The 24,545-nt window shown below is 42.3% G+C and overlaps 1 protein-coding gene across 2 annotated transcripts; it reads left to right on the top strand.

Moving 5' to 3' along the window:
• On the top strand, nt 1–20,543 carry ISYNA1 (inositol-3-phosphate synthase 1). Of its 2 annotated transcripts, none has more exons than XM_069218508.1 (11): nt 1–318; nt 2,306–2,444; nt 4,326–4,487; nt 5,451–5,580; nt 6,142–6,335; nt 8,429–8,578; nt 10,365–10,580; nt 12,550–12,714; nt 14,692–14,805; nt 16,974–17,191; nt 19,523–20,543. In XM_069218508.1, the coding sequence occupies exons 2-11, from the start codon at nt 2,331–2,333 to the stop codon at nt 19,746–19,748; spliced, it is 1,689 nt and encodes a 562-aa protein (XP_069074609.1). In that variant the 5' UTR covers nt 1–318; nt 2,306–2,330; the 3' UTR covers nt 19,749–20,543. The 2 variants fall into 2 exon arrangements, with proteins under 2 accessions (XP_069074609.1, XP_069074608.1); XM_069218507.1 differs by lacking the exon at nt 1–318 and adding an exon at nt 554–697.
• Nucleotides 20,544–24,545: the final 4,002 nt, after the last annotated feature.

Here is a 24,545-nt window from a genome sequence, read left to right as displayed (position 1 = left end):
GAGGACAATGTGTCCCCGACGAGGGTGGGTGCTGAGCAGCGGAAGGCGCAATCTCGGCTGTGGAAATTCACCAGCCGCAGTTCCCCTCGCAGGCGGCCGGCGGCGGGGAGGGGGTCAGGCGTGGCCCGGCCGGGCGGGGAGGAGCCGCCGCGCCTTTTATAAAGAGCGGAGCGGAGCGAACTCCTCACGGTACCGGTCCTCGTGCAAGCCAACGTGTGAATCCTAACCGCCGCAGCATCCTCGAGACGAGTGCGTCACCGGCAGAAGCTTCGAGAAGCACCGCGAAAGCTACGCACGGAATACCGTAAAGCTACTTCGGTGCGTATCCTTCCGCGGATCTGTCCCGAACCTCCCTGACAGCTCGAGCGCACCGTGTTGTTTTGGTAAATGGTTGTTGGGGGAACGGCAGGAGTGTATAGATAATTTGCCGGACATAGCGTCCGCGGTCGCCAGGCGGTGCTTTCTCTACGGATAGAGCGCACTCTTTAACGGAGTGTCACTGTTTCCTTCCGCAAGCCGGTTCATTCATTCGTTGACAGTTGGTTGTGTGTTTCTCGCACGTCGGCCGGTGTTCTGCTTCCTGTCAGCGAGGGGCCGCCCCTTCCTCGACAGGATTATTATATCTAGACTGGCAGAGCAACCCACACGAGGAAAACACTCCTACTTTTGTAATTGTGAGATTTTGTGTCCGGAATATGTAAGTGTAAATGCATAATATTTACACTGACAAAGAAAGGCTAGTTTTTAACTGTTTGTTTACCTATGAAAATGTTCCGTGTTGCTGTTCGGGATATTAGGATGATTTGTTTGACACGGCCTGGGTGTTCACATGTCCAGTGTGGCTCCTCTGTTATCCGGTAGCAACTTTACATTCCTAGGTCCCTTCTTGCAGTGGGGAAGCTGCACGCCCCGGTGCTCTGGGTGTTCCCGTCTCTGAGCCCCCCTCGGCGAGGTGAGACCCCACCTGTTGCACCCCAAAGAGGGTAAAGCCAAGTGGTTCAGTGTTTGACCTGATTTGGAGTGAATGGACAATAAACTCATTTTGGAGGATGTTAACAGGTTTGTAAACAGACGAGGGCCCCTAAAGAAGTCTACCAGGACATTTGCCTATTTTACAAAGTGTAAATATGCTCAAAAAGAGGTTGGCGGCTCCCAAAATAAGGTGAACTTACAGGTAAGGGGCTCAACCTGTCCTGCCTTTCCAGCCAAATGCACTTTTCTAAATTTGGCATTATGCAGCGTCTCAAATACGCTATTTTTTGTTCTGCTGATCGTGTCACACTGGACAGAAGTCCGCTCGGCAGCTATGTTAGCTGGAAATTGAGTGGTAGTGGCGATGATTTGTTATGGCTAATCTACACAGCTGCCTTATGCTGACACCGCATACGGTAACAGGAGGTCAAGGTAAGCAATAAATGGTCTTTTGCTAGATGACAGGGAGCGCCCAAAAGGCAAAACATCATTTTGCCTGAAACTCTGAAAAACCTTGCACGGTGGCGCCTCCCACTGACTACACCCAGGGTAGAGAAAATGTCATTTGGGTGTTGGGGATACAAGTTCGTGGGAGATGACCATGTACTTTGCACAGTCCGACCATGTGCTCCCCATTCACATTGTCTGTGTGCTTCTTGCTCCAGACACTAGTAGTTGCGTGTCAAATCAAGTAGTGGCTGCCTTTGAACCCCAAGTTTGCATGTTAGAGTGAAATTAGGACTCCTTTGTGACGTGATTTCATCATGAAGTATCTATCGGTAGGCCAAATGTTATTGCTTATTTGCACTTTTGTTGTAGTCATTCTGTATTAGTGACGGAGGGCACCAAGGTTGCCAAATTAGCTCATCTTTTTCAGTTGTTGCAATAAGCACTTCTATTTTGAGGACCAAGCTCACAGTGAGTGTTGGACCTGATGTGTTTTTGTTTATTTCGGGGCACAATGAAGCATTTCTGCTGATTCGTTGTGTCCACGCCCCCAGGGTCAGGAACTTCTTTGGAGTTTGTGGATCACGAGGCGCGGGTTGGGGCGGGGCAGAGAAGCGACTTAGTCATGAATGAGGGAGGAGACTTGGCAGAGGGGACTGAGGAGTGGATGACGGTGCTAATAATGAGTGAGCAGAAAGAGGGGTCAGGGGAGTGCAAGAGGATGACGAGGCAAAGAGGTGATGCAATGATGACGAATCAGCAGGAGAGAGAGCACTGACGCTGGTTTATTTTATGAGCCAAATAATTTGTATATTTATCCTCCCAGAGGTGACAGATCTAGTGCACTTTTAACCGTGTTTTTTTTGTTTTTTGTTTTTGTAAGCAGGAATACAGCTCTAAAACCTCTGAAGATGGCAGAACAGTTTATTGTGGACAGCCCAGCTGTGAAGTACTCCAAGGAGTACATCGAAGCAGATTATGCATACCAAACCACACGAGTTTTCACAGACAATGGAATCACCAAGGTAAGAACGAATTTGACTGAGTTTGCATCTATATAATGGTCCTTTGGTTTTATACAATTTTTAACTTTTAAGATCAATTTTTAATGGTAAATTGGGTAATGAGTTTTAGTAAATATGCATTTATAAAAAATCTGAGTTAGAGGTTGCTACGTTGTGGTTTTTCATTGTTTTGGTATGGTTCCTATAGCAGCGTGAGGAAATGTCCCGGACAGCAGCATGTGACATGCTCATCGCATAAGCTGTGAGGATCACACCAGTGAACTCACCCAGGCAGGTCAGCGTAAGTACCCCTCATGGCACTACATGCGCTCTGACTGCTTGCAGTTAACCAGCCTGCTCTTACAGCGACTGCACATATTTGAATTTGGCACCCAATGGATCTGCAAGGGATTTGTTGCAATAAGAGGGCAACAGTCTCAGACGTGTCATCAGTTATTCAGAGCGGCAATACTGAGATCTTGTGTTATTTTCGATAGTTCCTCCCAACCACCAGGAATCTGCTTCCTGGGCCACATTCCGGCCCTCAAAGTCTTCCTAGGAGAACCTGCACGGTATCCAGTGCATCTGACGTGTGCCACATGCCTAATATGGCAAGCTCCGAGGTGTCCATTGAGGTCCAACATAATTAGTGCTAGTACCAAAGTGACATCAGGGGCCAAAGGTTGCTGGTGTTGCTAGCAAAGTACCGATTTACGGTTAAGTCGGAGCTCTTGCTTTCCAGCCCAGTGCTGCAGTTAGTGATGAGGTGTCCACAGGAGCTGCCTGCAGTAGGAGAATTCTCTCACCACTTAGTGTAAGTGTTTATTTCTTTCTCAGGCGTTCTGCGAGTTATCCCTTCCAGCTTGCCAAAGATCCACATAAACCGCACACTACTGGAGGTGAAGTGTGTTGCAAGGTATTTGGATGCCAAGGCCTGGCTGTAGTAATCAGTCCTAATCTTTGAAAAAACATATTTTTCATCCATGAGCTGTGTAACAGACTATATACTTTATTTGCGCATGTAAAGCGAGTACACATTATAAGGGCATGCATTAAAATGCGTACACACTAGACATGCCCACATGACGTCTATCTTAAGTTGCAAAGTTTATGGATGTATACGACTCTGTATAATAGGATACATCTGTGATTACTCCATCCCGACCTCTGCATACAAAAAGCTGTGCACTTTGTAACTTTACTTCTGGTTGCCTGCTAGGGTAAACCAAGGTGCTGCCCAAGCCATGGTCCTTTGGGTAACACACAGTACTGGGGACACCCCCACAGGACAGATCCTTGCTGCTTCTGAAAGCTGCCTTATGGGTCTAACCCATGCTCTGGGTCCATATGCCACAGCTGAGATGCTCCAGCTCTGCTTCAGAAGGAGGTCGTGGAGCCCCTATCCTGGTGGCAGGAATTTGTATGAGTTGAAATTGGCACTTACGGAAAAACTGGGAGCTGGATAGAGATGGTGTAGCTAACCCCGCACTTAAATACACATTCGAGATTAGAAGGAGTATTGTCAACAAATATTACTGGTACCTTTAAAAAAATAGATCTTATTTTTCTCTGCCTAACTTATTTTGCTAGAATATTTTAACCAAAGTATGATTTATTATATAACATTTGTGACTCTTACCTGAAGATGCTATTTAGACATTTTAAGTGATTTGTAACAGTCTAAGTGAAATACATTTTCAATAAAAGCGGTTATGTTTCTATATATCGGTTTTATTTTCCGGCAGTTGAATTGTACATTTACATCTTATTGACCTTCCCGAAAAAAAAATGTCTTTAATGGTTTGTTAAAGTAAGAGTGGGAGAAAACAGTGACGTTTTTAATGATGCACTTTTAAAAGTTGTAAACATTTATTTTAATGTCCTGTCTCTTTATTTTTTAAGGTCAAACCTTGTTCCACCAAATTTACTTTCCGCACGGAGCGGCGAGTTCCAAAACTTGGAGTGATGTTAGTCGGGTGGGGAGGCAACAATGGCACCACCGTGACTGCAGCTGTGCTGGCAAACAAACTGGGCCTTTCCTGGATGACAAAAAATGGGCCAAAGGTAAGCGCCTGCTTCCTGGTATACATGCACCGATCCAAGAGGCTGACATCCACCCAAAGTGAGGTTGTTCAGCAACTATGTTGAAAAGCTGTGTCTCTTCAGTGTTCGAGCCCTCCCCTGAGGGCATTAACTATTAATCGTCCGCCCTGAATTTAAGACTTAAAGGTTAAGACAAAGTGCAGAATAAGGGGTGAGGGAATTGAAAGGGTTTATACTCGTATACAAGGCAATAGGTCTTCGACTTCCTTCCCATGCAACCTTACCCTCCCTGTATATTTAATATCTAGCCTTCAAATATACTGAAAGAGATTCTGCGTTCCCGAACGGATGCGCATTTCTCTTAAACGATTGTGAGAGTGACAGCGAGTTGAGATCTCCGTAACAAGCGTAAAATATCTCCTCCTGAAATTGATCTTACTGTTTTTTAAAACATCAAGATGTTTGAAAGCACCTTCAGGTCTTCATAGGCAGTAAATAATTTCCACCTTTAGGGTCGTTGTTGAGGGTCAAAGCAGCCACTTCGGATTAAAAAAAAATCGGTTTCTAAACCAAGTTAAGACATTCATTCAAGACTGCCTCTTGCACTGACAGGAGAATCGATTCCTATGCATTTTGATTACTAAGCAGTAGAAACAATCAACAGTTTAGCAGCACAGTTTAACCATGAAATCTGTAAAAAAAAAAAAGTGATTAACAAATTAAAGCAGTATATAGCTCACTTTACAGAGTAGATGCCTTTTCCACATACTCCTCTCCATTTCTATTGTATAACCCTAAATCTGGGTGAAAGGTTACTTGAGAGGAAGCATGCCTGATGTAGACTCAGTGAACCCAACTGCACAGCCAATTTAATGTGTCACTGACTCATGCCAAGGTCTGGGCATTGTTGAGCCAGCCGCGGTAAGGTTTTGTATCATTGCCAAGTATTCCAGCTGCCAGTAACGAGCTTCTTTGTCTCTCCAGTTTGCTAACTACTATGGATCGATGCTGCAGGCGTCTACTGTGTGTCTGGGCACCAGTGCCAGCGGGGACGTGTATGTGCCCTTCTGTAACCTTCTTCCCATGGTCAATCCAAATGACATAGTCTTTGATGGTAGGTGGATGCTTTATTTTACTTCCGTAAGTGAGTTGCTCTGATTTTAACAGACTAGACTTCACGTGGAAAATGTTCTCTAAAATAAAAATAAAATCATGTTTCAGTGGTGGTTTTGAAAACGTTTCTTAGGGTTGTGAAAATGTGCCAAGTCAGCAATGTTAAATTCCTCAAATACATTTCAGGGGTAAAGGAAAAAAGCCTCAGAAGTAAAGGGTACCCGTTGATCAATGTAACTTTAACAGGCATGGATTATTTTTTATTTAATATGGGTAAATTATGTTGTTTTTTAAATGTATTAGTGCTCCCCTCATCCCCCTCCTTACGGCTTGCATTGGCCACAACCGGTGAAACAAATGGTAGACAAAAATGTACAGTGACGATTACAGAGGTACGCTGGGTAGCGTGCCAACCATTGGCAAAGCCTCGTTGTGGTAGTAAATGTCACCTAAATACCACATATTTAAATTTCCTTAGTTTACCACACATTGGATTTCAGTTCGTTGCCTTTGGACAAGTCTCATATGTTGTTTATTACCCAAGTGTTCTTCTGTTTTCTAGGCTGGGACATCTCCAGTTTGAACTTGGCAGATGCCATGAAGAGGGCTGAAGTCCTAGACTGGCAGCTGCAGGAGCAGCTGAGACCTCACATGGAGAAAATGAAGCCAAGGCCTTCTATTTACATCCCAGAGTTCATTGCAGCCAACCAAGAAGATCGCGCTGACCATGTCCTGCAAGGGACTAAAGCCGAACAGGTAACTGATATAACAAGAACTGCAGTGAAAAGCATTTAGTTTGCTGGTTTGGCCATTGCTGCATTACAAGTTAATAAATACATCTTGAACTAGCAGTTTGTCTCCCGTTTGATTGAAGTGCGGTGGCAAAGGCTGCCGTTTGCTGAAAACGTTCCACAAACCCTAGACCTGATAGCACCCCATCCAAGCAGACAGCATTCACAAGGTGGAAGATGTCCCTACGGAACAGTTTCCACTTTGCGAAAGCCTTAGTCTCTGGGAGTCGGAAACAGATCAGCGAGTCATTCTCTCATTTCCTATTGTCACTGCAAAGTATTGGTTCATATAATGAATAGCAAGACTCGGAGGTTAGTGGGACTCCTATTACAAACCCTTGTCCTCTACAATTCCTTATGGGTCTTGAAGTGAAGTTAGCGAGTATGAAAACCATTTCTGCCTCCTTGCTTATTTTGTACTTTGCATTGTATTTTTGCAATCATATATCCTGTAATACAGGCTTTCCAACAGCATAAACGCCTCAAAGATCATGCACTATGTTAAATACAGGTCAGACAGGTTTTGCCGAAGGAAGTTTAAATATGTTGACATATGCTAATCGGTTGTTGAACGAGTCCCCTGACATCTGCGGAGTGTTTTGGGACATTGAAATCCATTTTAGAAGATGCTGGTAAGCAGTGGGGTGTCTTCGGCCAACCATCTTGATGAGGGTGCTGGCACCAACTAGTAATGAGTGCCCTCATTCCGGACAGTCTATAAGCAGAAAAGGCTCCTACCCTTTCTACCACATTCATCTTCTCTTTATATGTACTTAACATAGAAATAGTTGCAGTAAGAAATGCACATTATTGTGGCATGCTGCAGCAGATGCATGATATGTGATCCGAGGCTTTATTGTCCCGGAGGTCTTTACCTGCATATAGTCTCCTACTTCAGTATGAATTGGCTCCTCACTCCACCTTCCACTCTTACAGAATCACTGTATGGGCTGGAGCCACACACTGCAACTTGTGGCAGCTGGAGGAAGAGAGCAACCAGAACACGACATGGGAGACCAAAGTAGCCTCCAAGGCTCCCAGAAGCATGATCTTCTTTCACTAGTGGCAGGTTGAGTGGCAACACAATATAGATAATTGCAAAAAGCTTAAATCACCACTTGGATGTAAGGATGGTGCTAGCAAGTCATCCATCTAGGTCCTGGAGCGCTGTTCCCTTAGTTGCATAAGTATCAATAATTGGTTGGCACCTGACGTCCTTGTTTGGATCCTAGTTCTTCACTAGTTTGTTTTAGGATCTTGAGCTGTGCTATGTGCGCAGGCTTCTTTATTGTTCTCTTACTTACATGGCACCCCTCTCATTTACTAACGAAAGCTAGCCTTGGAGGTGCAGAACGTTTACTTGAGACGATGGACGTTGAAACTCTCCTACCAGCAAACATCAGGCAGGCATGGGTGCTACAAAACTGACGTAGTTTATGACCGAGGCAGCTCAGTGGGTTGACTGTGCTTGCTGTCGACGTTGTTGTTTAACCTGATAGTCACAGGTTTCAATCCAGATAGGGTTGAGGTAACCTTTCTCCCTTCAGAGAGTATAAATGACTAATGAATTATCTCTATGAATTAAGCACCAGAAGACGATTCAGTGTGTGCTGTTTCACACGCACACTTGAGAGACTACAGAGACCCCTCACATAATTATGAAGGCAGCAGTTTTGTGTTTTGCTTTCATTCACTGAAACTCATTCGAGGTTACCATTTTAATCACAAAGATTGCTGGCAAAGTTTTGCAATTTGTAAGGTCCCCTTTTTGCAGTTGCACATCACAAGGATAGCGTTACATAACCACATTTCTACATTGAAAATATGTAATTGACAGGTTTACCACAGGCAGTCATGTGACGCAAAGCGTTGTGGTTATAATCATAAAAACTTGTGGGCGCAGTGCAAAACTGCAACGTCTCCACAAGCGCCCACGCAACTATTAGTAAATAACCTGCCATGTATACCTATATGGTTCGTTCACTAGTATTTGTTCTTTTTAGAAATATCCCTTTGGGACTTTGGCATGGTTTACTTAAATTTTGTTTTGTTTTTCAGGTCCAGCAAATACGCCAAGATATTCAGGACTTCAAGATGAAGAGCGGGGTGGAAAAAGTCATTGTGTTGTGGACAGCCAACACTGAGCGCTTTTGTGATCTGATTCCAGGTGTAAATGACACAGCATACAATCTGCTGAAAGCCATTGAGGTGAGCAACGTTTTAACGCATCATAACTGTTTTATAGAAAGAATATGCTAGTTTTTTAATACTTTTTTAAGATAGCCGCTCAAAACATTTCATATTGGTACAGGTAAACAACAAGGTGAAGAAAATAGTTAATTGGTGATCTTCAACAGTCGGCAACAGAACATTCCCTTTGCAATTTAATCCTGCAAGCGATAGTTGATTGATAACATGATAGGTGTTTATTCGCTGCTCACGTTTAATCAATTATTCATCAAACATAAGCGTAGACGTATGCCATAATATGTAATACTAGGAAAATCTAAATGGAGTTAACAGTAAAAGGGCAGCCTTCATTTGTGAGAGATAGTGAGACAATGAGTGCTGATAAAAGTGCACACGAAATATCGATGTAGTTAGTCTTGTGTTTTAATAAGCTGTCATACACACATGCAAAGATTCTGGTCACTGCCTTGGGGGTGTTGGCATTTCGGTCCACGCTATTAGGGCCTGATTTATGGAAAGTTAGCTCCGCCTTTGCGTCATTTTTTGACGCAAAATTGTAAGTTTGTGCTGCTTTTGCGTCAAAAAATGACACAATGGCAGCGCTAACTTTTCATAAATCCTGCCCTTAGTTTCATTATGAGCCTTTCATTGGGGGATTGGAGGACCTGGCTCCTTCTTTTTGTAAGATAACACTTGAATTTACAATGAAACGGCCATCAGATGGTATGTATTTATGTCTTAATCATGGTCTTTTATTTAATAGGAATGGGTTTGATTATATTTGGGATTTTTACGCATCCCAACATGTTGAGGAGATTTCTTCAGATAAACATGTGAGTTATCGGAGTCCTCATAAGTGTATTACATTTAAAAATCACGTTATACCTTTTTATGTACTTTTTTCTATTTTTTTTTTATGTTCACAATGTCCATAACTAATGCATGCTTTAGGGGTAGCCCCGGTCTTCCCTTTTCATGTTTTTCCGAAGGAAGGAAACATTTAGGAGAAATGTCAAAGGATATATTTTTTCCTCTTTTTATGTCAAAATGGAAAGCATTTAAGCGCAGAAACACAGTCCATGGTTCACTGACGGTGTTTACAGCAAGCAGCTGCTGCATCTGAAATTGTGTGAACTGATGTTTTACAAGATTACATGTGAATTGTGTGTCAACACCAAATAAAAGCAGTGCTGTGCATGACGTTTTCAGCATGCAAGGGTTAAGAGATTCTAAACTTAGCCTGCACTTTAAAAACGCTATTCTGAACCCAAATACATTTTTTTGGAAAACTGATTTTAAATTCCACATTTGGCCTTGCCCTTTTGCAATATTTCCTTTCTGAGAAGGTAACGGGCAGTGCGTCTCCATGATGATTATAGATCAGACATTTAGAAACTGTAGAGACTAGGTACCAAACATAGACTTTGTAAATTGTGCAGCCTATTGCTTTAAAACTGTGGAATAGCAGGCATCGAAAAGATGGGTTGAAAAAAGCAGTTGGCAGTGAAGGTTGGGGGCAGGAAAGGTGGGTTGAGAGGGAGAAAGGGTTCCAAGATGGAGAGAAAAAAATCCTGTTTGAGATTTGAACTAGATATGTTAGTGTAAACCTTTTAACATTATTGGCTTCATGTAGCCGCTACAGTCCCATCCTATTACAACCAAAAGCAGTTGGGTATTACAGAAATCTCACAGACATTGTTATTATGTATTCAGTTACCATAATTCATATCACAGTAGTTTCTGTATGAGAGACTCTGCTCCAACTTGTAAAATCACTTGTTTTCCTTTCAATTATCTGTTACAGTGTGATCGGGAGGTGTCGCCTTCAACTCTGTTTGCTGTGGCCAGCATCCTGGAGGGTTGTGCATACATCAATGGGTCACCTCAAAATACATTTGTCCCTGGAGCTGTAGAACTTGCCATTAAGAACAAAGTTTTCATTGGAGGAGACGATTTTAAGTCCGGACAGACCAAGATAAAATCCGTTCTGGTTGACTTCCTCATCAGCTCCGGCCTCAAGGTGACACAATGCTTATCTTATTATTGGGTTTGACTCTTGTAATGCCCGGTGATTAATTTATGTATGTCAATGCATAGAAAACTTGAGATGGAGGGAAATATTCCTTTATTTTAAAATAATTATCTTTGAAGCACACATCCACCCAGCTCTTTCATTCACAGGGGTTTTCAAGACTTATGATTGCACTGTTATAATAATTCTTGTTTAGTTTAATTTGATTAACCAATGTCATTTTCCATCTGTTATTAAGAAAACGTTATTGGATAGATTTGTGAAAGCCATTCAAGAATCTCCAATTTAAATTTCCCCATGATCTTTAATGCCAAACCCCTCACATTCCCTTAATTTCCCGCTGACAACATAAAACTTTATTTCTCCTATGGCCATTCATTGGGGTTCTTCACATAGGCCAGGCTTTCTGTGTATTCGCTGTTTGTGCCACATAATTCTTTACTTGGGGAATAAATACTCCACTTCGAGCTCTCAGGTCTCTGACATACTAGGCTGTCCTTTCCTAAGAAGAATGAGCTACAGATAAAGTGCTTTTATGTTAAGATTATTTCAGCTGCATACCTTGGCTTTTCTCCGTTGTAAGACTGTACATCCCGTAGAGGCTAATCCCACTAGAAAAATTATCAACCCCACCCGCCCCCAATAAGTATAACCATAAAGAACAATTTTCTAGAAATGGAAAATGTAAATTTCTTAAGTCTTCAGACAATCGTTGCTGGAGCAATCAGAGGAGAAGTAGGCCCCCTTCATGCCAGGTACAAAAACCTAGTCAGTGCAGTCACTACATTTTAGTTGCAATTATATACACTGAGCGTATTCTTTTATTTTGCACAATAGTCAAAAATCACAATTGCCAGAATTAAAATTATTTTTAGAAAACATACTATGCAAACGTCTAATAAATAAATAAAAAAATGCACATTTTCTGTTTGGAAGTGCTTGGAAAAGAGAATGTGGCATGCATTTTTTACTACTAGAACCTTTGCTTTTTAGTTTTGCCTGTGGAATTTTGGCAGTGGCATTCTCGTCAGTGACCATTGTGACTGGTATGTGCAGATTCTTTCTCTGTTCAAACCTATTTCACAACAAAGGTGTAACACAAGAAAATTTACATTAAGCAAAATGGATGGAGAAATTTACACATTTGTGCAAGATGCAAACCTTAAATTACAGCACTCTACTTACATAAACACAATATTGTTAATGTCAAACCAGGAAAACGTACTCAGATTGCTCAATTTTTAACCTTTTTATGAAGTGTCACTACATGCTAATATACCTTGTTTCGTATTTGGCAACATACCACTCTAATTTGTTCATGTCCTATCCACCAGTCAGTAATTCATGCAGGCTTTGATTATTTCATGACAAACTAGAACAGACTAGTTGTAACACATAAATATTGAGAAAATATACATTAAGAGGCAATAAAAAGTAAAATCAAGTAAATGGTTGGAGATCAGAATTAGGTTTCTGGTTAAGAAAATGATTCAAATATAGTTCAGGTTTAGTGTTGGAGTGAGGAGACTTTTATTAGGGATTATTTGTAATGATACATTGTCTTCTCTGTATTGATGACCTGGATGTCCAGGTTCTATTATCTTGGACACACCTGATCATCCGTTTTGATCATATATAACTGTGACTTTCCATACTTGTAGCCTTATTTACAGTTTGATGGATGGAATAATCCATCAAAATGTGACTTCTCTATCACAACATACCACAGTGTCAAAAGGCTATATAATGCTCTTACACTACAGTGGACTGGAGAATCCACCATGTTGCGGACAGAGTATCCCATCCACCAAACTCTAAATAAGCCCCCTAGCCTCCTCCTAAAGAATGCTACGGAACTTAAACAAATTGCCATGGGTCCTTGAATACTGTGCTGGTATGTATGGTGCTGGGCTTCTCTTTAGAACTGCACTAACACAAATTGCCTGATGTTCAACAGACTGTGTCCATTGTGAGCTACAATCACCTGGGAAATAATGATGGGAAGAACCTCTCAGCGCCTCAGCAGTTCCGGTCCAAGGAGATATCCAAGAGCAATGTGGTGGATGACATGGTTCAGTCCAATCCTATCCTCTACGCTCCGGATGAGAAACCCGACCACTGTGTAAGTAAGCTTGGTGACATTGTACTTACTGGCACATGCGCAGCAGTAATATTGTAAGGAACAAACTGATTTTGGGCTTTTCCAGAGAGCAGCAGGTGCAGTGTTCTAGTCGTTAACAGACTTTCCTCATGCACTTGTAGATGCTAAGACATGTGCTTGACTCCTGCATAGGTTAGTGGTGTGAATGGTCAGCTGGTCTTTGGGGATCTGGCTAGGTGGATCTGCAAGTTTTCTCTTAAAGTTGCCCCAAACATGTAAAAGTTCATCTTGTTGCCAGATGTTTAGTACAGTGTCTTGTGAGTATGCATAGAATCTGTGCCTTGGCTGGGTAGATGCTAGTCCGTTCCATGAACAGAGGCAAATATATAGCAATCTATACCTCTGGCTATCATTGGGGGCAAGATATTTACACTCACAATGATCACGGTGAGCTTCTATATATATATTTAGCATGCCGCTTATATTAAAATACACTGACTGTAATTTATATGGTCCCTTGAGCCATACAACTGATGCATTTGCAAAATGGCTGCCTGTTGCATTAACCCCCATGGTCTCATGCAGCAGGTTGTATGAATGCACTTTTTGAAAGACGTTCTTGATACTTTAAGGGGTGAGCAAAAATGATTCCTGAATGTGCTGGCAGCGGATTTAGATTAAGCCATGAGTTTTTCTGAGAACCTGGAAACACCCAGAAACTTGAAAGATGACAGTTTTAGAGGGTGCAAGAATGACTTATTTACTTTTTACCCTTAGTGGAATATGGACTTAGTTTGTCTCCCCTCATCCATGCAATTCTAGAGTGAATAGCAAGGAGCCAGTTTAAGAAACACCTGTTTATTCCGAACACAGCAGCAGCTTAATACTCAACAAAGGCCAGGTTTAGCAACGTGAATAATTCATAGATTCACGTGCAGTGCATTAGTATATCTTATGTTACTAGGGTCTTGAAGTGTTTCTGTTTTTACAAGACTGTTTAACAAATCCACTTCGTTCTTTTTTTTTTTGTAGCCTAATAATTAAAGGTTTATGGAGTGTTATGTATTTTAGGGTTGCTGTTCATGCAGATGTGCTAGTATAAGTGAATGACTGGTGTGACTAAGGGCCAGATGTAGCAAAAAGCAAAATTGCGACTTGCAATTTGCGAGTCCATCCGACTCGCAAATTGCAAGTCGCAATTTGCGAGTCCATCCGACTCGCAAATTGCAAGTCGCAATTTGCTATGCAGTACGGTGTCTCAGACACCGACTGCGACTCGCAATGGGGTCGCAATGACCCACCTCATGAATATTCATGAGGTGGGTCGCAAATTGCGGCCCCATTGCGAGTATAGGCACTCGCTAACATGGAGGCCTGCTGACGTCAGCAGACCTCCATGTTCGCGACCTGCTTTTAAATAAAGCAGTTTTTTTTTTTTTTTGAAGTGTAGCTCGTTTTCCTGACAGGAAAACGAGCTGCACTGCAAAAAAACCGAAACCTTTTGTTTCGGTATTTTTTCAGGGCAGGGAGTGGTCCCTTGGACCCTGCCCTGAAAAAATATTTTGGGGTCCAGTCACAAACTGGAAGGGGTCCCATGGGGACCACTTCCAATTTGCGAGTGGGTTACCATCCACTTGAAGTGGATGGTAACTGCGATGCCATTTGCGACCGCAAATGGTATTGCATCCCACAGCGACTCGCAAATAGGAAGGGAACACCCCTTCCTATTTGCGAGTCGCAAATGCATATTGCGAGTCGGTAACGACTCGCAATATGCATTTCTGCATGCCAAACCCACGTTTGCGACTCGCAAACGGCGAATTTCGCCGTTTGCGACTCGCAAACGGGTTGCTACATGTGGCCCTAAATGTTTTACCCATACCTATTAATGTGCTTAACCCTAGATTTTATCGAACACCAAAAGTCTCCGTGAGCTACAATAATTTGCAAACATTTGTTGTTGGAAAGGCTTTCTGGTAATTTGCTCTCACTTTGCAGGTGGTTATAAAATATGTCCCTTATGTGGGTGACAGTAAACGAGCTATGGATGAATATACTTCGGAAATCATGATGGGCGGCTCCAACACCATAGTCCTTCACAATACCTGTGAGGTAGGTCACCTGTACTGCTGTCTCTGTCATTTTTCAGGTTAATTCCAGCTGTGTCCTAAAACGTTGTGTTAATATAGCAATTATCTTGATTTATTTATTATTTTGTATAGAGCAGTTAGTCTTAATGCACTTCACGTTACAAGGAAGGTGACCATGATATGTTTTACATTGTACACGGATAGATAATGCCAGTATACAATAACACGCAACATTCCATGCAGAGTGACAGGGCAACGTGTACATTGTAAAGTTTTGATAATTGCACCCATCGGTGCCAAGACTTCCTAAGACTGAGGTGCTCTGCCTCTTAAATTAGGTTCACTTCCATTGGCAGACTGGGGAATTTGAGCTACCTTTTCTGGACTTTGTTATAATCTGTATGGTAGGTTCATAAACACGTTTTGGGTTAGGGGGATGCCGGCAGGTTTGACTATGCACATAGTGTAAGGAGGCTATCATTTTTCTAGTCACTTGGTTGCTTGCGGGAGCACCTTGCTTTAAAAAACCAGGGAGATGTGAACTTGGTGTGGATGGTATTATGAAGGTTCATGTCAGTTTTGATGCTGTGCATCCGAGAGCTGAAGTAGTATGTTTCATGCACGTAGCTCTTGCCGAAGAGCACATCACCGCAGAGGGGAGGAGCACATCACTGCAGAGACTGTAGCAGACGCTCTAGCTCTCTGCTGCTTTGTGTGACACAGGGAAGAGATGGGCATTGGGTATGAGATACAAGCTGGGCATTACATTTCTGGGAGATATACCCAGAGTGTTGGGTAGTCAAGACACCTGCCATTGTGGCGGAGGGGATGCTGCGGGTGGTCAAGCAATGCAAGAGCACTGACTTGAGCCATGTGTTGCGTGGTGGCGCCCATAAAAACCTTGAGCAGGCCAGAACTATGGGATTATTAATCACCATCCCCAAAATGCACAAGTAGAAATCAAAGCTCCACACTTTATCTGTATGGGCAAAGAAATGAGCATAAGAGGAAAACTAAAACTGTGGCTGTGTGTGATTAAGGATGGGGAGTTAGAGCCACGTCAGACCCCAGGGCCAGAACGTATGGGGGTTCGATGAGTTATGGGTAGCTACTACCTTACTTGTGGCTTTCCACAAGAAATATGATCAGTTAGGGATTGATTCACAAAACCTCAGGTTGGAAAGATAGAAATCAATGGGGTGCACATTCTTGTTTCTGTCTGGATAGCGCTAGGATCTTCTTTCTTGTGACCAGCTTCAGTAGATCCACTGCCAGAGGGTCAGCTTCCATTTGACTGACCCCTTTACAGTTCAGTACAGTGAACATCCTTTCGAAGGTCCTTGCACATTCCACCAAATGTTGGGGTTATTCTTTAGGCATGTTCTTGTCAGATAATCATGCAAGGAATCTTTATACCTCCGCGAGGTGAACGGGGACCAGCCATGAAGTAGTAAACAAGTTATTCCTGTATGGCTGAAGGGCCAATGCCACTTTTCTCCTTTTCACTTCGGTTATCTTTCTGTCCTAGGTTAGAAGTTGGTGAAAGACTGTATGAGCATGGACAGTTACTCCCCTGTCTACCCACTCAGCAATAGCGTACATCTAGTACACACACCACTTCTAAAGTGGGAGCTGGTGAAAATATGTGCAGGGGAATGAGGTGTGATTATGTATACATACGCCCACAGGGCACGGATTTGCTGGGCCACGCTTTGTATTAACAGCCTTGGGAAGTAATTTCCATGCTGGGGGGGCGGGGAGGGAAGCGTGTCCACGGGAACAGATGAGATGCAACAGTTACTACAAAGGTACACTTACCCTTAGAGTGGGTAAAGCGAGGAAGATTGATATTATTATTATTATTATTTAGGATAGGGCGAGCTTAGTTTGATTAATTGTTTTGGTCGAGTTACATTCATCAGGTGACTGCCAACCTTCTGTGTGCAATCCTTTTAAAACTGCCTCAAAAGCAAATCTTGATTGTTAGTCTAGGGTGAAGTTCAAGCAGTGAGTGGACCGGGAATTCAAACTTTTTCAGTGGTGAGTTAAGGCACGTTGGTGTGGTGACATATGTGCTTCCTTGTGGGGCAAACGTTCAGCCAGTCGGGAAGCTTCTAGAAACTCATGTCCCACAGTTCATCCCCCATCACATTCCCTCACACAATGACTGATTTTCTTTTGCCACTGTAGGATTCCTTGCTTGCAAGCCCTCTCATCTTGGACTTGGTGGTCCTCACTGAACTCTGCCAGAGGATAACATTCCGCACAGAGGAGGATCCAGAGTTTCAAACATTCCATAGTGTCCTGTCGATCCTTAGCTTCCTCTGCAAGGCACCCCTGGTTCCTGAAGGGACCCCAGTAGTGAACGCTCTCTTCAGGCAAAGAAGTTGCATTGAGAACATACTAAGGTAAGTTTGTGGGGTTGACCTTCGATACCGAATGTTGTGATGGTGGCGTAACTCTAGCTGTTTGCATTTTGAGATTATTTGCAGGGTCTTCCCAACTCACAAACATTAATTTCCTTGGGAGCACATAAATCTTTAAGTGTATATTAAAATTGACAACGAATGTGTAACTGCAGTCTGGATGGTCATTTAATATTTTCTTGCATATTGTGATTCTTAATGTTGGAACGAAAGCTGTGCCTTATTGGGCACTGACATTGGATCTTCAGACTTTAATAATGGGGCAACTCTGTAGGTGTTTCAAGTAACTATTCTTAGATAACAGTAATTCAAAATCCATTTTATAAATGCACTGTGTCCAAGTAGCAAAAAACGCGAACGTATGTTTTAAGATTATTTTTTTTTCCCCTACGTGACCTTATTTCCGTATTCATGAAACCTGATCTAGGTACGTATGGAAAGTTGTGCCTGGCACAGCTTTCCAGGTGAAGTCTGGTATAGTTATGACTTTACTTTTGTGGGCCATTGCCTATTGCAGAATTTTACATGCTGTACAATACAATTCTACATAGGGCAAAGGCATCCATGCATTGCCATAAAACATTTGTGTTTTCCACAGAACATTTTTATCTCTGTGTAGAAACTCTTCCCTGCCTCTCACCCATGACGTTTGTGAGTAGTCAGTTTTATTTGTCAAGACTAAAAAGAGATTTACCCTAGCCCAGTGGTTCCCAACGTTTTGATTTCTGTGCACCCACCCTTTATCATTACTGGAATCCAGGGACCCCCACTGAATCATAATTGGAATCCGCCCCCCCCCCCCCTTCTCAGTCATTACTGAAAGCTGGGGACCTAATCTGTTAATAATATTTCATTTTCTAAGCAGTCGCAGACCCCCTGAGGAGGTGTCACGGACCCCCAGGGGTCCCCGGACCACAGGTTAGGGAACCATGGCCATAGCCCATTCAATACCAACTACAGAGACCTTAACGAAAAGTCTGAATCCATATGTTGCAAACCATTTCAGTTAAAACCAACATTAGCTCTAACCGCAAGTGCTCTCAGGCCCAGAGACAGCTTAGGAGCCCTATCTTGTGGGTTTGTGAGTGAATGCGTGGCCCTAAACATTGATGGAAATTTCACCAGGTCCTTAGCAACTATGATCTCTACTTTCTCTTTATTACTGAGGCCTAGTTGAGAAACTCATGTTATCCAGATTTCGAGCTAGCAATTTCCACTGGCTTTGAGACAATTGGAGAGGACAGAACAGGCAAAAGGGAGGCAGGATAGCCATTATTTTTTAAACAACCTTTGTCACATGATGTGCTGTAATGCTATGACCTCTCTACATGAAAGTTGGTGTGTAGAACTAATCTTTTTCTTGCAACCACCCAGACCTCTACTCTGAGCCGTCCTTTAGCTGATGCAGACCCCAGGCTAACCAGATAAAAGTAATGAGTTGGTGTGAGAGCTAGACTATCCTAAACGTTCATGAGGTTGGGTGACTTTAGTTTCATTGCTAAAGCCAATTTGCATACTAAAGTTACTATGCTAACTCGAGAGCGTACACATGTGGTTGCCCACTGTTTCTTTGTCCAAGATCTACGACTTAATTTTTTTTGATGGTCCTGGGCAGCCAAAATATGAGTTGTCAAGTCTACACCTGGCGCTTTTCTACTGTTAAAATTTAACAAAAACAATGTTATCTAGAATTTATTTGTGCCTGCTTATCAGGTAGTTCTATTTTGTGAAGAGAAATATGGGTTATGTTCACTCGCAGTAGGAAATCATTTGCTGACTAGTTGTTTCAAATCATAAACGTGCAAAGTTTTCACTACATTTCAAACCACTTGATAGTTTCTTTCTATACTTATTGAAATTATAAGACATTTGTAGGGGTTGTTGAATTTGAGAATTAAAGGCTTGCTGCTTCTATACAATTCATATAGATTTAGCAGAAATATATCAAACCTAGAAAAGGTGTAGCCATGTTGTGCACATCAGACCTGTGTCCCTTAAAATAACCTGTTTACTTTTGCACAGACCATGGGCATTGAAGATATTCTTCAAGACCTCTTTGGTGTTGGTTTCCTATGATCCTATTTTGAATGTAAATATGTTAAATGCATGCTCTTTCTACTTATTAGAGCGGTTGTGCATTTTTAGACTAAATAGTTGATGCAGTTCTAGTAGAAAAAAATGCTTTACCTATGACTCTGTAGAGTCAATATTTGTTGGTTCAAGATGTATTGGGGTCTATACCTTGGTGATTCTAGGACAGTCCTTCTTGACTTGCGTAATTTATAAAATCAATTCCTGTCTTCTACTTAACAGGGCCTGCATTGGACTTACACCCCAGAACCACATGCTACTGGAGCACAAGATGCAGAGAAGCTTTGTGAGTCTCAAACGTCCAAACAAAAGCTACTTGCATGAGCCAATAGCCAAAAAGAGGGCCACTGCCATTTCCAATGGTTACCATACCAAGGCCATTGCAAACGGCCACAAAAATGGACTGAGCAGGGCTGGCACCAACGGGCACTTGGAAATTGATAATTAAGCAGACTGTTTTAAGAAACGAGCCCTGCAAAGCACAATGTGATAATACCTCAGTCTTCTATACCTTAGCAAATATTGCACTCTTCAACGGCATGTGAAGTCTTACTTCTTAGCACACAATACGAGAAATGCAATGGAGTGGAAAAACGTAGAATGCAGGAAGAAGCAACAAAGAAATTCATGCTGCACTACGATGTAAAATAATTGCAATAATACGTTTCAACATATGAATCAGCTACATGTTGCAAAAAAAAAATCCAATCTCTAAAAACTTTCTTTTGTAGAAAAAATGCTACACATTGAGCTTGATGAGACTGGTCTTCCATATGATTCTAACGAGTATGCCTAGAAGGTAATGTCAAACAGTCAAAAGATGTTGCTGGTAACTAAAATCCTCTTCTTTGGTAATTTACCTTTTTTGGGGAACAATTTGAAAGCTCTAAGCTTTGATATAATTGATGGATCTTGAAACTCAAGTAGTAAAAATTGCTTTGGACTAACCTTTTTCAAGAATGACTGGGTTAACTACCGAATCTAACCACTACTACTTCAGCAGCGAGTAGTTGCTATGCACCTTTTTGTGAGTGGAAAGACCTGGGATCGTTTTGGAGGCTAAACACTTGGAAAAGGATGATAACAGAACCCAGATCAAGACTCTTGTTTACAGGTTTTGTCTTATGTCCAACAAAAATTGCTGGTTGTTTGATCTCTTAAATTACTGATATTTTATATTGTGTGAACTTTAACAGTGTGAAATGGTTTCCTGTTATGTATCTCAATAAATAATTTTCTAGTACTTTGTTTTCTCTGATCGTTAATTTTTTTTATACAGTTCCCATGGGCAATATTAATCATCATTATGCACAAACTGCTTCCCATTACCTTACATCCTAGATTCCTAAATATGAACAACTATTCTATTCCTTCCTCTAAACAAATCACCTCGGTCGTCAAGGAGCTTCTCTCCATGACCATTTAACTCTTAACCTTCCTACCCAAGTTGCTGGATTTTCTTGTTAAACTGACTTCCCGATTTTCAGCAAACCTCTTCACATATGAACCATGACGACCTTAATTCCTAACACACTTTAACTACTCGTAAAACCAGCTCTATACTAGTAAAACATACTGTTGAACTCCTGCCACAATAGGCATGTTTTACTTAGAAGTATAACCTCAAGATAACAACTGCATTCCAGCCCCAAAATTGCAACTATAGTAGGTGGGCAATTCCACATAACGAGGAGGGGCCGAATGCAATGATTTCCAGTTTTTGTTTTTAAATATATACTATTGTACCTTGGCCAGTGATGCAGCTGCGATCCAGTGCCGCAGAGGGAGACAGAGATTCCTCCTACCCATTCCTGACTGCTTTGGGGACAGATCGAGATACACAGACTGACATGCCTTTATACTTCTTAAAATGTTGCTCCTGTATCTTACTACTTCAGTGATTGGCCCCTATCTTGTCTCAAGGCCATCCCACCTAAATGAGCACCAGTGTTTATTACTCAGACCACCACCCTATATCGAAAACAGCTGCCTAATTTCCTAACCCAGAAACTAACACCCTTTCTTCCTGGTTTTATGCCACACAAGTCAGTGTCATCTTCTAACAAACCGACCTATTACTTACACCAAATATATTTAGATTTCACTGAAGAAATAAAAATGAACAAATATACGATACCAATACCACATGACTAGGACCGTCTGGCTCCATTAAAGGCCTTAAGCCTGGTACTCAGCTAGTTTAGGACTACAAATGTTCATATTCCACCTTTTACGGTCATAAAATAAACTTTTTTCAAGCTGCACGAGGGATCCCTCCATGGCCTCTCAAAACATCTATTCCAGACCATTCCAGCAGACCCACAGAGTTCCTTGAAAACGCAAAGTTAACAATTAAAAGTTACTGTAAAACAATACATACAACACTATCTAAATTAAGGCATAGTTCGAGACTTACCTCTTTGCAATGCTCAGAGCAGCTACAGTGAGGGGAAGAGGTAAAACAGATCAGCAAGCTCATAGTGGTTAGCTTACATTCAATCGTGTAGAGGAAGAAAATGAGTGTTTTCACTTAAACGACCCAAGCTCTTGTCTTTAGATGAAGATGACAGGCAACAATTGTACAATGATGTACGTTGCATGTGGGTAAGAGAGATGTGGAGTATGTAGCCAGGACAAAGGCCACACACTCCTTTTGACTTTTGGGGCTTGTTTAATGGAAGCTTTGCTCATCTAGTAAAGTGTCATTGATTTGGAGTTTAAAGAAGACAAATACATATGCATATGATCGCTAACCACTTAGACATTCTATTCACCAGTTTTTTTTAATAGGAAAGTCTAATATCTGCCAAACGACAAAGCCAGGAGACCAGCTCCACTGAGGGCACCTCTTGTATGCAGACAGGAACCCCTGCCAAGCACTCATTAATTTCCCAGTCACTTTTACACCATTTCTGGTCGTAGATAGCCTGCTGCCTACATTTGTAAAACCAAGTTGCTGCTGAAAAAAAAACCGCCTCTTACCACCCATTTTTCAAATTATTTCATAAGAAGGAAAACATGCTTGAATCAAATGACTGTAATACAACTGATTCGAAAAATAATACAAAACAGCCTAACTGCCCACTTAACAAGAAACGTGTTTGTGGAACATTTGGAAGCATACCACTAAGACCAGAGACGATGTAACTGTGTAAGATCAGAGATTTGTATATCTTCATTAAATTGTTATAACACATGTTTACATAATTTGTGCTAACATCCGCTCTCTGCGGGGAGGTGGGAGGGGGGGAAGGTGGTGAAGGGTTGTGGTGGTAGTTGCCACGATGGGTAGGCAGATTGTGAGGGATAGTTTGGTGATGGAAGTTAGGGTGGTGGTTAGGATGGTTATGTGGTGGTGGATAAGATACAGTGGAGATTAGTGTAGGGTGATGATAAGCTGATTGGGGAAGTTAGTGGGATTGTGCTGATGGTTTTAGGAGGTTGTAGTAGGGTGGTGATGTTTAGGACTGTAGGGAGTTTGCTAGTGTGCGGATGGGTAGGGTGTATAGGGTGGTTGGTGGTGGTACACATAATGACATAGAAAGGGGCCCTGGGAACAAGCAACGACAAGGACAATGCGGGAACAAATAAAGAGTACCTCAAGCCCAGAGCACACAGCAGAAGGATACTAATCAAAAAGAAGCAATCAGTACTTGGTCTATGCTCAGAGTACTCCTAACAAAATAGAGCAAGGAGGCTTGAAGTGGCAAAAACCATAAGTTGGTCCTTCAGCCAGGGTCACAGTCAGAGAAGAGAACACTGGGCTGCCACCAAGTCAATTGGGTGATGAAGGGTAATCCCACTTCCCTGCACAGCAGAGATCACATCTGCTTGGCTCATCGGTGATGAGTCCTCAATATTTAAATTTGCCTGTGTCCATGGGGAATTTTAGAGCATGAACACTTTAGCAAAAAATGTTGACTAGGCAATTTCCTGGCTGCATGCATGCCAGTATCGCAGAAAAAAGTGCCCACTAAGCCATTTCACAGCACCATCCTCTTAAATCCTGCACTATTTCTAACTATCTCTTCTGAGTTTTTCCTCAGTTGCTACCATCATAGTTCCTAAGAGTAAACTGAAGTCGGAAGAGGCGGAGTGCATCTTTCTTTTCCACACACTGCTTGACGCACATCCAAGTAGCTTTGTTTCAGCTGGTCTTGTAGGCCTGAACCCAGCAGTCATTCCTTCGTGAAGTCAAACAGGATGGACCCTTGCTCATTCCTCCCCAAATTTAAATAGAATGGACCCTGTACTCCCTTCTTCTCCAAGTCAAATAGGTTAGACCGCCACTCAATACTCTTTAATTGTTCATTCCTTATTTAAGACCAAGTCACCAGACAGGATGATGGATTGGATAACCAATCGTGTTACCCACAGACTACTGCCATTTCTGACAACATCAGTACAGTGAAAGACTACCTAGGAAATCACGGTGGTCTGCCACTAAGGTGGAATGGAACTGGCTCTGATAATATTACAAAAAAAACCTCAGCTTTTCAAGGACTATGGACTCTTGAAATGGAGGTAATAACATTGTACTCCAACTGTGAGGGTACATTCCTAGTACCCACGTGTTTTTGCAGTGCTCAATGCCTACATGTTTTATTTTGGTCTTAGCTGATGGATCACTGACACAATATCAGTGAGAAAAATATGTCCAAAATATTGTTTCTATACTTGTAATGGTAAATACCAAAATAACACTGACACTAATATTGCCCATAATTATATGTTCGATGGCATATGTTGCTGCAGATACACATGTTTGGCACAGTCCGCTGCCTGGTGTTGGGCTCGGAGTATTACAAGTTGTTTTTCTTCGAAGAAGTCTTTTTTGGTCACGGGACCGAAGGACTCCTCCCTTTTCGGCTCCATTGCGCATGGGCGTCGACTCCATCTTAGATTGTTTTTTTCCGCTGTCGGGTTCGGACGTATTCCTTTTCGCTCCGTGTTTCGGTTCGGAAAGTTAGTCAGAATCTCGGAAGAAAGCGTCGGTATTGTTCCGTTCGGTATCGGGATAGTTAGGTACATCGACACCGATCATCGGAAGACTTTGGGGTAGCTTCGATTCCCCCATCGGGGCCTGGTCGGCCCGACCGCGTGCGACATCGAAGCCGATGGAACGGACCCCGTTCCGTTTCTGCCCAAAATGTCACAGTAAGTATCCTTATACAGATCAGCACTTGGTCTGTAACTTGTGCTTGTCCCCCGAGCACAAGGAGGATACCTGTGAGGCCTGTCGAGC

This window comes from Pleurodeles waltl, chromosome 12, assembly GCF_031143425.1.
Source record: "Pleurodeles waltl isolate 20211129_DDA chromosome 12, aPleWal1.hap1.20221129, whole genome shotgun sequence".
Lineage (NCBI taxonomy): Eukaryota > Metazoa > Chordata > Amphibia > Caudata > Salamandridae > Pleurodeles > Pleurodeles waltl.
The sequence above is the reverse complement of the archived record's forward strand: the minus strand, read 5'-3'. Positions and strand labels throughout refer to the sequence as shown.